We start from the raw sequence: 12,939 nt of genomic DNA, 5'->3' as shown, positions 1-12,939 counted from the left end.
GAGGTAAACCACGGAAACCAGCGGCTGTTGGTTCACAGGAACAGAGCTCCAGCTCGACCCCCTCAAAGCCTTCCCCATGACGGTGGACCGCAATGCCTGGGAGACAGGCAGGTGGGAGCCCGGCTGAAATTCTTCAGTCGCTCCTGGACAAGATCTTGCCAGGATCCCTGGGTCATAGACCTTACATTCCAGGGCTACAGGCAGGAGTTCCAGGTTCTCCCACTTCACAGATTCTTCAAATCAGGCTTACCAGTTTCACAAGAGGCAAGAATAACCTTACAAGACGCCATTCAAAAACTGGTACAGACTCAGGTCATTGTTCCAGTTCCACCTCATCTACAAAACAAGGGTTACTATTCCAGCTTGTTTGTAGTAGCGAAACCGGACGGTTCGGTAAGTCCGATTCTGAACCTCAAGTCATTGAACCCATACTTCCGGGTGTTCAAGTGGAGTCTCTGAGAGCGGTGATCTCAGTTCTGCAAGAGGGGGAATTCCTAGTGTCTCTGGATATTAAGGATGTGCACCTTCACATTCCGATCTGGCCACCTCATCAGACTTATCTATGGTTTGCACTGCAGGATTGTCACTACCAGTTCCAGGCCCTGCCATTTGGTCTCTCCACGGCACCGCGGGTGTTCACCAAGGTGATGGCAGAGATGGTGATGTTGCTCCGCAGACAGGGAGTAAACGTGATTCCTTACCTGGACGATCTTCTGATAAAGTCTTTGTCCGGGGAGCAGTTGTTGGAGAACATTCGTCTCACAACCAGATTACTCCTGGATCATGGGTGGATTCTGAACCTACCAAAATCTCACTTGGAACCAACGCAAAAGATTCATTTCCTGGGAATGATACTGGATACAGAGTATCAAAGAGCGTTCCTTCCCTTGGAAAATGCAATGGTAATCCAGTTGATGGTTCGGTCCGTCTTGAAGCCGACCCGAATCTCAATACATCTGTGCATCCGCCTTCTGGGGAAAATGGTGGCTTCTTACGAAGCAATTCAGTAAGGAAGGTTTCATGCGAGGGCCTTCCAGCTGGATCTGTTGGACAAATGGTCCGGATCGCATCTTCACTTGCATCAGAGGATTCATCTGTCGCCAAAAGCCAGAATCTCACTCCTGTGGTGGCTGCAAACTTTTCACCTAGTGATGGGTCGAAGGTTTGGGATTCAGAATTGGATCCTTCTAACCACAGAGGCAAACCTCAGAGGTTGTGGTGCAGTTTCAAGGAAGATGGTCAGGTCAGGAAGTCGTCCTTCCAATAAACATCCTGGAACTCAGGGCTATCTACAACGCCCTTCTGCAGGCCTCATCTCTTCATAATCATGCCATTTAAGTTCAGTCGGACGATGTGACGGCGGTCACGTACATAACCCGACAGGGAGGAACGAAAAGCAGAGCCGCAATGTCAGAGGTGTCAAGAATTCTTTGAGCTGAAAAACACGCCGTGGCGTTGTCAGCAATCTTCATTCCGGGAGTAGATAACTGGGAAGCAGATTTCCTCAGCAGACATGACCTGCAACCAGGGGAATGGAGCCTCCACCCGGAGGTGTTCCAGTGGCTGACACGTCAGTGGGGTTAGCCACAAATCGACATGATGGCCTCTCGGCTCAACAAGAAGCTCAAGCGGTCCAGCTCGAGGGACCCACAAGCTGTAGCGGTAGACGCCCTGACAACTCTGTGTGTCTACCGGCTGGTGTACGTGTTTCCTCCACTTCCTCTGATCCCAAGAATTCTCAAAATAATAAAAAGAGAGTTCAAGCAATTCTCATTGCTCCGGACTGGCCGCGAAGGGCCTGGTATGCGAATCTTCTCAAGATGCTAATTGAAGATCCGTGGCCTCTGCCTCTTCGAGAGGATCTTCTGCAACAGGGCCTGTTCATTTATCAAGACTAACCACGGCTACGTTTGACGGCTAATTCTAGCCAGGATTCTGGAATTCTAGAGGGATTCCTGACAAGGTCATCCCGACTATGATCCAAGCAAGGAAGGTGGTAACGTCTAAATATTACCATCGAATCTGGAAGAAATATGTCTCTTGGTGTGAGAGCAGACAATATTCTACGGTGGAATTTCATCTGGGACATGTCCTGCTTTTTCTGCAGTCTGGAGTTGATGTGGGCCTACGCCTAGACTCCGTAAAAGTTCAGATTTCGGCCTTGTCTATTTTCTTTCAGAAACAATTGGCTTCTCTCCCTGAGGTTCAGACGTTCTTGAAAAGTGTTCTTCATATCCAACCTCCCTTTGTGCCTCCCATGGCGCCTTGGGATCTCAATTTGGTTCTGCAGTTCCTTTAATCGGACTGGTTTGAACCGTTACAGGAGGTAGACGTAAAGTATCTTACATGGAAGACCGTCACGCTGTTGACCTTGGCTTCGGAAAGGCGCGTGTCGGAACTGGGGGCATTGTCTCACACTGACATCTCTGCTACTTCAAAGTCTTTGGGCGTTGTATGGGCTTTGAAGGTATATGTAAAGCGAACTGCTTGTCACAGGGAATCGGACTCACTGTTCGTTCTTTACGATACCAATAAGATTGGGTGTCCTGCTTCAAAGCAGTCAATTGCACCCTGGATCAGGCTCACTATCCAGCATGCTTATTCCACGGGAGGTTTGCCGATTCCGAAATCTGTACAGGCCCACTCTGCTGGGTCGGTGGGTTCCTCTTGGGCGGCTGCCCGGGGTGTCTCGGCATTACAGCTCTGCCGAGCAGCTACTTTGTCGTGTTCGAACACGTTTGCCAAGTTTTACCTTGGCCTGTGAGGACCTTCAGTTTGGTCAATCTGTTCTGCAGGGACCTCAGCACTCTCCCACCCGGTTCGGGAGCTTTGGTATATCTCCATGGTACTAAATGGATTCCCATTATCCTCTGGGACGTAAGAGAAAATAGGATTTTAATTACCTACTGGTAAATCCTTTTCTCGTAGTCCATAGGGTATACTGTGTGCCCGCCCGGTGCTTCGTTCTTCCTGCACTGTTACTTGTTTACCTGTTGTTTGGTTCAGCTGTTGCTGTCCCTGTTTTCAGGTTTGGTTAGCTGGGCTTTCCTCTTGTTGTGTGTGCTGGTTCATAATCTCACCACTATCCTTATCTATTTCCTTCTCTCAAAGTATGTCCGTCTCCTCGGGCACAGTTTCCTGGACTGAGTCTGGTAGGAGGGGCATAGAGGGAGGAGCCATCACATGTTATCAAACTTCTATAGTGCCCATGGCTCCAAGTGGACCCATCTATACCCCATGGTACTAAATGGATTCCCAGTATCCCCTACGGACTATGAGCAAAGGATTTACCGGTAGGTAATTAACCCTAAACCTATTTTTTTGCTTTAGCTTCTCAGATCTTAAGCCTCATTGTCCCTCAGCCAGTGCTCACCCCACTACAACAAATGGAGCGCCCCACACGCACCCGGCAGATTTCAGAATCGGTGAGTCCTAATGCTGGTAATTACTGGAGTGATAGATACATGTTCTGATGTCTGGATCCTCCGCTATGTGTGTCATGCAGCTGATTCAGTAAAGGAGGAATGCTCTGCAGGGATTGGGTCATTACAGTACTCGTCCAATCATATCATCCATTCAGTAGATGTATTACAGGACTCACTGGAGAGCTCTAATATCAGCTCTCTCTCACGCTGATTGCAGCTGCCAGGAGTTCTATATTAGACCAGATGCGTATGTCAGCCGCCAGGTCCCGTACAAGCGCTAACGTCAGGCCTCTTTTTTTTGCTGAAAATGCATCTTGGTCACCCCTATGGTGTCCAGTCCTGTGCGCAGGGTGATATGGTGCTAGAGCACAGCGCAATCCTCACCGCCGGCCAGGAATGCCCGCACCTGCCGACAGCCGGACCTGAGGAGGGTGAATATTCTTTTTTATTTTATTTTTCCCTAGCCAATCTCGGGTATCCCAGGATTGGCCGGTTTTCAATCCCGAGTCCCAGGATTGAAAAAAACAACCTAGGATTGGCCTCCCTGGCCCCACTTCAATGTGACTAGGACGCACAAGGACACTGCGCTGATTAATTTGCTATGTGACACTTGTATATTGTGTGTGACTGGGTCTGTATACAGAGCAGAACAGAAGTTGCGGCTGCTACATTGTGGAGTCACACTCAGATGTACAAGTGTCTTATATCAAATTCATGGTGCGAATAAAATGCATTTTCGGCAAAAAAGACACCCGGTGCTAGAAAATTCTTATACGTCCTGATGTGTCAAGAGGGACAGTTTCAGCATGACTGCAGCAAAGGTGTATGAGAACACATCTGTATGTGGGTCCTGTGCTCAAACCAAAACCACATGGATCAACTAGGATTTGTATTGGTCCAATGAGAATTACTACATCAGCCAGCTAGATATAAGGGGTGTAGTACGGTCTGCCGGCGGTCGGGCTCCCGGCGACCAGCATACCGGCTTACCGACAGTGTGGCGAGCGCAAATGAGCCCCTTGCGGGCTCGCTGCGCCCGCCACGCTGCGGGCATGGTGGCGTGCTACGTGCGCCACGCTATTTTATTCTCCCTCCATGGGGGCGTGGACCCCCACGAGGGAGAATAAGTGTCGGTATGCCGGCTGTCGGGATTCCGGCGCCGGTATTCGGTATTCTAATATCCCACTCACCCATCCCCAGTCTGGCAGAGTGTTATCATTGTGTAGAGGTAAATGTGCGTCTGCTCTGTTCTCTAATATCCCACTCACCCATCCCCAGTCTGGCAGAGTGTTATCATTGTGTAGAGGTAGGTGTGCGTCTGCTCTGTTCTCTAATATCCCACTCACCCATCCCCAGTCTGGCAGAGTGTTATCGATGTGTAGAGGTAGGTGTGCATCTGCTCTGTTCTCCAATATCCCACTCACCCATCCCCAGTCTGGCAGAGTGTTATCATTGTGTAGAGGTAGGTGTGCGTCTGCACTGTGTCTAATATCCCACTCACCCATCCCCAGTCTGGCAGAGTGTTATCGTTGTGTAGAGGTAGGTGTGCGTCTGCACTGTTCTCTAATATCCCACTCACCCATCCCCAGTCTGGCAGAGTGTTATCATTGTGTAGAGGTAGGTGTGCGTCTGCTCTGTTCTTTAATATCCCACTCACCCATCCCCAGTCTGGCAGAGTGTTATCATTGTGTAGAGGTAGGTGTGCGTCTGCTCTGTTCTCTAATATCCCACTCACCCATCCCCAGTCTGGCAGAGTGTTATCATTGTGTAGAGGTAGGTGTGCGTCTGCTCTGTTCTCTAATATCCCACTCACCCATCCCCAGTCTGGCAGAGTGTTATCATTGTGTAGAGGTAGGTGTGCGTCTGCTCTGTTCTCTAATATCCCACTCACCCATCCCCAGTCTGGCAGAGTGTTATCATTGTGTAGAGGTAGGTGTGCGTCTGCTCTGTTCTCTAATATCCCACTCACCCATCCCCAGTCTGGCAGAGTGTTATCATTGTGTAGAGGTAGGTGTGCGTCTGCACTGTTCTCTAATATCCCACTCACCCATCCCCAGTCTTGCAGAGTGTTATCATTGTGTAGAGGTAGGTGTGCGTCTGCTCTGTTCTCTAATATCCCACTCACCCATCCCCAGTCTGGCAGAGTGTTATCATTGTGTAGAGGTAGGTGTGCGTCTGCTCTGTTCTCTAATATCCCACTCACCCATCCCCAGTCTGGCAGAGTGTTATCATTGTGTAGAGGTAGGTGTGCGTCTGCTCTGTTCTCTAATATCCCACTCACCCATCCCCAGTCTGGCAGAGTGTTATCATTGTGTAGAGGTAGGTGTGCATCTGCACTGTTCTCTAATATCCCACTCACCCATCCCCAGTCTGGCAGAGTGTTATCATTGTGTAGAGGTAGGTGTGCGTCTGCTCTGTTCTCTAATATCCCACTCACCCATCCCCAGTCTGGCAGAGTGTTATCATTGTGTAGAGGTAGGTGTGCATCTGCTCTGTTCTCTAATATCCCACTCACCCATCCCCAGTCTGGCAGAGTGTTATCATTGTGTAGAGGTAGGTGTGTGTCTGCGCTGTTCTCTAATATCCCACTCACCCATCCCCAGTCTGGCAGAGTGTTATCATTGTGTAGAGGTAGGTGTGCGTCTGCACTGTTCTCTAATATCCCACTCACCCATCCCCAGTCTGGCAGAGTGTTATCATTGTGTAGAGGTAGGTGTGCGTCTGCACTGTTCTCTAATATCCCACTCACCCATCCCCAGTCTGGCAGAGTGTTATCATTGTGTAGAGGTAGGTGTGTGTCTGCGCTGTTCTCTAATATCCCACTCACCCATCCCCAGTCTGGCAGAGTGTTATCATTGTGTAGAGGTAGGTGTGCGTCTGCTCTGTTCTCTAATATCCCACTCACCCATCCCCAGTCTGGCAGAGTGTTATCATTGTGTAGAGGTAGGTGTGCGTCTGCTCTGTTCTCTAATATCCCACTCACCCATCCCCAGTCTGGCAGAGTGTTATCATTGTGTAGAGGTAGGTGTGCGTCTGCTCTGTTCTCTAATATCCCACTCACCCATCCCCAGTCTGGCAGAGTGTTATCATTGTGTAGAGGTAGGTGTGCATCTGCACTGTTCTCTAATATCCCACTCACCCATCCCCAGTCTGGCAGAGTGTTATCATTGTGTAGAGGTAGGTGTGCGTCTGCTCTGTTCTCTAATATCCCACTCACCCATCCCCAGTCTGGCAGAGTGTTATCATTGTGTAGAGGTAGGTGTGCATCTGCTCTGTTCTCTAATATCCCACTCACCCATCCCCAGTCTGGCAGAGTGTTATCATTGTGTAGAGGTAGGTGTGTGTCTGCGCTGTTCTCTAATATCCCACTCACCCATCCCCAGTCTGGCAGAGTGTTATCATTGTGTAGAGGTAGGTGTGCGTCTGCACTGTTCTCTAATATCCCACTCACCCATCCCCAGTCTGGCAGAGTGTTATCATTGTGTAGAGGTAGGTGTGCGTCTGCACTGTTCTCTAATATCCCACTCACCCATCCCCAGTCTGGCAGAGTGTTATCATTGTGTAGAGGTAGGTGTGTGTCTGCGCTGTTCTCTAATATCCCACTCACCCATCCCCAGTCTGGCAGAGTGTTATTGTTGTGTAGAGGTAGGTGTGCGTCTGTTCTCTAATATCCCACTCACCCATCCCCAGTCTGGCAGAGTGTTATCATTGTGTAGAGGTAGGTGTGCGTCTGCTCTGTTCTCTAATATCCCACTCACCCATCCCCAGTCTGGCAGAGTGTTATCGTTGTGTAGAGGTAGGTGTGCGTCTGCTCTGTTCTCTAATATCCCACTCACCCATCCCCAGTCTGGCAGAGTGTTATCATTGTGTAGAGGTAGGTGTGCGTCTGCTCTGTTCTCTAATATCCCACTCACCCATCCCCAGTCTGGCAGAGTGTTATCATTGTGTAGAGGTAGGTGTGCGTCTGCTCTGTTCTCTAATATCCCACTCACCCATCCCCAGTCTGGCAGAGTGTTATCATTGTGTAGAGGTAGGTGTGCGTCTGCACTGTCTCTAATATCCCACTCACCCATCCCCAGTCTGGCAGAGTGTTATCATTGTGTAGAGGTAGGTGTGCGTCTGCTCTGTTCTCTAATATCCCACTCACCCATCCCCAGTCTGGCAGAGTGTTATTGTTGTGTAGAGGTAGGTGTGCGTCTGTTCTCTAATAAAGTCTTTTCTGTGTTTCTCCTGCAGTCAGAACCTCATCACTCCTCCTATTCCCCGCAGCCTCAGGCATTCGCACAGAACTCCATAGGCCAGACGCAGCCGCAGCAGCAAGCTCCTCCGGTGCAGAATCCTCTCCAGGTTCAGCGGCCTATGTTTAATTTTGCACACACCCCAGCCCCTCACTTCTCTGCTCTGCACAATCTTGGGCTCCTGCCTCTTCCTTCTCAGATCCCTATGCACAACACGGCATGGCCCATCCACGGGCAGATGCTTCGCTCTTCCTCTGGGAATCCTCCTCACTCTAGCGGTGTCTCCTTTCCTGCAAGACCTGGCAGCAGCAACACCTCCGCACCCAATCAGAGCACCGTCAATCTGAACGATCCTAGCATTATCTTTGCCCAGCCTGCTGCCAGGCCTGTGGGTATTCCCAAACCTACCCACGATGGACATTGGCACAACTCCCAGACTCCTAACCCACTGGTGAGCAATGGAACAGTGAGTGGCACAGGTAAATGTCTTACTGTACAGACCATGATTGTGTGTGCTAGAACGTTCCATACAGCAGATAACCGTCAGGACTCGTCAGGTCACGTGTGTCACTGGGGAGAAGAGGACCCCACAGGATCTAGTCATGTGACTGGCGATCACTATACCGACGCCGGGATCACCAGCCATAGAAAGCCTGACAGCTGGGACTCTGGGTACCCAGAACACCCATAGACGGGGAACAGAACCTGAGACGAGCGCAGCGAGCGCGCAAGGGTCTTCATTGCGGTCACGTCTCTCCGGCAATCTAAACCTCGTATGGTGACTGGCGGGATCCCAAATGCCGCCCACCCATGCCCAACCCGTTTTACCTTCATCAGTAACAAGTACTGTCTACTCTAATAGACTCAGAGTGGGATGTACTAAAGGGAAAATGCGATAAAACCCCCGTTTTCAGGGGTTTTATCGTATTTTCATATGTACTATCACCCGACCGCCACATTTTTGCCGATGAGGGTATCGCCATCTCTGGATGGCGATACACAGCCGCTGCCACTCCGCCGCAGACGCCCCCCCTTCCCCCGGCAGACCTTCCTCCAGGCAGCCTGGAGCCGTAAGGTAATCGCCCCCCCTCAGCAACACAGCCGGAGGTCCTTCCGGGGGGAGGGGGAGGCGCCGGGGACAGCCTGCTGCTTCTGCTTCCCGGCAGGGGAGCAGGTGAAGTTCCCGGGGGGGTGACGGAGATTCCCCAACCCCCCCCCGCACACCACCTCACAGGTATCGCGGGGGGCCTCCCTCACCGCATTGCGATATTGATCACATATGTTAGTATATATGTCATCCACATCGCTAAGATGTGGACCATTGTCATCAGGGATGTATGTGTGTGTGTCTATATGTATATATATATATATATTCACATGCACACGCACAGTTATTCTGTAATATAAGTGGACTGTGTGATATTTCTACGTTCATGTTTCTCTTATGTCCCCCCTCTCTCCTACGCCTACCTTTTCCGCACATCTCTAATCAAGACTCACCAAATCTCCAGCTGTATATACCGCCGCACCTGTGTATAATGCCCATATGTATATACTGCTGCACCTGTGTATAATGCCAACATGTATATACTGCTGCACCTGTGCATAATGCCCACATGTATATACTGCTGCACCTGTGTATAATGCCCACATGTATATACTGCTGCACCTGTGTATAATGCCCACATGTATATACTGCTGCACCTGTGCATAATGCCCACATGTATATACTGCTGTACCTGTGTATAATGCCCACATGTATATACTGCTGCACCTGTGTATAATGCCCACATGTATATACTGCTGTACCTGTGTATAATGTCCACATGTATATACCGCTGCTCCTGTGTATAATGCCCACATGGATATACCGCTGCACCTGTGTATAATGCCCACATGTATATACTGCTGCACCTGTGTATAATGCCCACATGTATATACCGCTGCACCTGTGTATAATGCCCACATGGATATACCGCTGCACCTGTGTATAATGCCATCATGGATATACCGCTGCACCTGTGTATAATGCCCACATGTATATACCACTGCACCTGTGTATAATGCCCACATGTATATACCGCTGCACCTGTGTATAATGCCCACATGTATATACCGCTGCCCCTGTGTATAATGCCCACATGTATATACCGCTGCACCTGTGTATAATGCCCACATGGATATACTGCTGCACCTGTGTATAACGCCATCATGGATATACCGCTGCACCTGTGTATAATGCCCACATGTATATACCGCTGCACCTGTGTATAATGCCCACATGGATATACCGTTGCACCTGTGTATAATGCCATCATGGATATACCGCTGCACCTGTGTATAATGCCCACATGTATATACCACTGCACCTGTGTATAATGCCCACATGTATATACCACTGCACCTGTGTATAATGCCCACATGGATATACTGCTGCACCTGTGTATAATGCCATCATGGATATACCGCTGCACCTGTGTATAATGCCCACATGTATATACCGCTGCACCTGTGTATAATGCCCACATGGATATACCGCTGCACCTGTGTATAATGCCATCATGGATATACCGCTGCACCTGTGTATAATGCCCACATGGATATACCGCTGCACCTGTGTATAATGCCCACATGGATATACCGCTGCACCTGTGTATAATGCCCACATGGATATACCGCTGCACCTGTGTATAATGCCATCATGGATATACCGCTGCACCTGTGTATAATGCCCACATGTATATACCACTGCACCTGTGTATAATGCCCACATGTATATACCGCTGCACCTGTGTATAATGCCCACATGGATATACTGCTGCACCTGTGTATAATGCCATCATGGATATACCGCTGCACCTGTGTATAATGCCCACATGTATATACCGCTGCACCTGTGTATAATGCCCACATGGATATACCGCTGCACCTGTGTATAATGCCATCATGGATATACCGCTGCACCTGTGTATAATGCCCACATGTATATACCGCTGCACCTGTGTATAATGCCCACATTATACCGCTGCACCTGTGTATAATGCCCACATGTATATACCGCTGCACCTGTGTATAATGCCATCATGGATATACCGCTGCACCTGTGTATAATGCCCACATGTATATACCGCTGCACCTGTGTATAATGCCATCATGTATATACCACTGCACCTGTGTATAATGCCCACATGTATATACCGCTGCACCTGTGTATAATGCCCACATGGATATACTGCTGCACCTGTGTATAACGCCATCATGGATATACCGCTGCACCTGTGTATAATGCCATCATGGATATACCGCTGCACCTGTGTATAATGCCCACATGGATATACCGCTGCACCTGTGTATAATGCCATCATGGATATACCGCTGCACCTGTGTATAATGCCCACATGTATATACCGCTGCACCTGTGTATAATGCCCACATTATACCGCTGCACCTGTGTATAATGCCTGCATGTATATACTGCTGCACCTGTGTATAATGCCCACATGTATATACCGCTGCACCTGTGTATAATGCCCACATGGATATACCGCTGCACCTGTGTATAATGCCATCATGGATATACCGCTGCACCTGTGTATAATGCCCACATGTATATACCACTGCACCTGTGTATAATGCCCACATGTATATACCGCTGCACCTGTGTATAATGCCCACATGGATATACTGCTGCACCTGTGTATAACGCCATCATGGATATACCGCTGCACCTGTGTATAATGCCCACATGTATATACCGCTGCACCCGTGTATAATGCCCACATGTATATACTGCTGCACCTGTGTATAATGCTCACATGTATGTACCGCTGCACCTGTGTATAGTGCTCTCATATGTGTCCTGCACTGCAGAGTGTTTCTCATCCCCGGGGGATCACTGCAGTGTACTCAGGATAGGCACCTTCTCACACAGGGGTATATTTACTAAGGTCCCGATTTTGACCGAGATGACGTTTTTTCATCAAAGTGTCATCTCGGTAATTTACTAAGCAATAATCACGGCAGTGATGAGGGCATTTGTAATTTTTTGGAAGTCCAACAAAAAAAATACGAATGAATACACCATCGGTCAAAACGCGGCTGTTTAAGTATGAATCTCGGTAATTTACTAAGAAGTGCAAAGCAAAAAAAAAACAAACACTGCCGTGAAAAATTACAACTCGCAAAAAAGTGCTAAAAAAAACAGACCTGCTTTTTTAATCCGTGATTGTATAGGCATGCAGGGATCCATGAGATCCGTGCATGTATATCAGTAGGAAGGGGTGGGAAAGTGGTTATTTTCTTAAAAAAAATTGCGTGGGGTCCCCCCTCCTAAGCATAACCAGCCTCGGGCTCTTTGAGCCGACCCTGGTTGCAGAAATATGGGGGGGGAAATGACAGGGGTTCCCCCATATTTAAGCAACCAGCATCGGGCTCTGCGCCTGGTCCTGGTTTCAAAAATACGGGGGACAAAAAGAGTAGGGGTCCCCCGTATTTCTAAAACCAGCACCGGGCTCCACTAGCTGGACAGATAATGCCACAGCCGGGGGTCACTTTTATATAGTGCCCTGCGGCCGTGGCATCAAAAATCCAACTAGTCACCCCTGGCCGGGGTACCCTGGGGGAGTGGGGACCCCTTCAATCAAGGGGTCCCCCCCCAGCCACCCAAGGGCCAGGGGTGAAGCCCGAGGCTGTCCCCCCCCCATCCAATTGGCTGCGGATGGGGGCTGATAGCCTTTTGTGAAAATGAAAAGATATTGTTTTTAGTAGCAGTACTACAAGGCCCAGCAAGCCTCCCCCGCATGCTGGTACTTGGAGAACCACAAGTACCAGCATGCGGCGGAAAAACGGGCCCGCTGGTACCTGTAGTACTACTACTAAAAAAAATACCCAAAAAAAGACAATACACACACACCTTGAAAGTAAAGTTTTATTACATGCATCCACACAAACATACATACATACTTACCTTATGTTCACACGAGAGTCGGTCCTCTTCTCCAGTAGAATCCATGGGGTACCTGTTGAATAAATTCTACTCACCAGATCCAGGGTCCCAGGCTCCTCGTAGCATCCATTTGTAATCCACGTACTTGATTAAAATAAAAAAACGGAATGCCGAGCCACGCACTGAAAGGGGACCCATGTTTTCACATGGGCCCCCTTTCCCCGAATGCCAGAAACCCACTCTGACTGATGTCTAAGTGGGTTTCTTCAGCCAATCAGGGAGCGCCACGTTGTAGCACCCTCCTGATCGGCTGTGTGCTCCTGTACTGACT

At 49.3% G+C, this 12,939-nt stretch overlaps 1 protein-coding gene across 1 annotated transcript in view; it reads left to right on the top strand.

Moving 5' to 3' along the window:
- TUT4 (terminal uridylyl transferase 4) overlaps positions 1-12,939 on the top strand; it is a 424,536-nt gene that overhangs the window by 352,523 nt on the left and 59,074 nt on the right. Inside the window, exons 27-28 of the mRNA XM_063938888.1 lie at positions 3,331-3,425; positions 7,662-8,142. Of these exons, the coding sequence (XP_063794958.1) occupies positions 3,331-3,425; positions 7,662-8,142 (576 nt within the window). The remainder of the gene's footprint in view (positions 1-3,330; positions 3,426-7,661; positions 8,143-12,939) is intronic.

The sequence above is a fragment of the Pseudophryne corroboree genome, chromosome 9 (genome assembly GCF_028390025.1).
Source record: "Pseudophryne corroboree isolate aPseCor3 chromosome 9, aPseCor3.hap2, whole genome shotgun sequence".
Classification (NCBI taxonomy): Eukaryota; Metazoa; Chordata; class Amphibia; order Anura; family Myobatrachidae; genus Pseudophryne; species Pseudophryne corroboree.
This window is presented reverse-complemented; position numbering and strand designations above follow the sequence as displayed.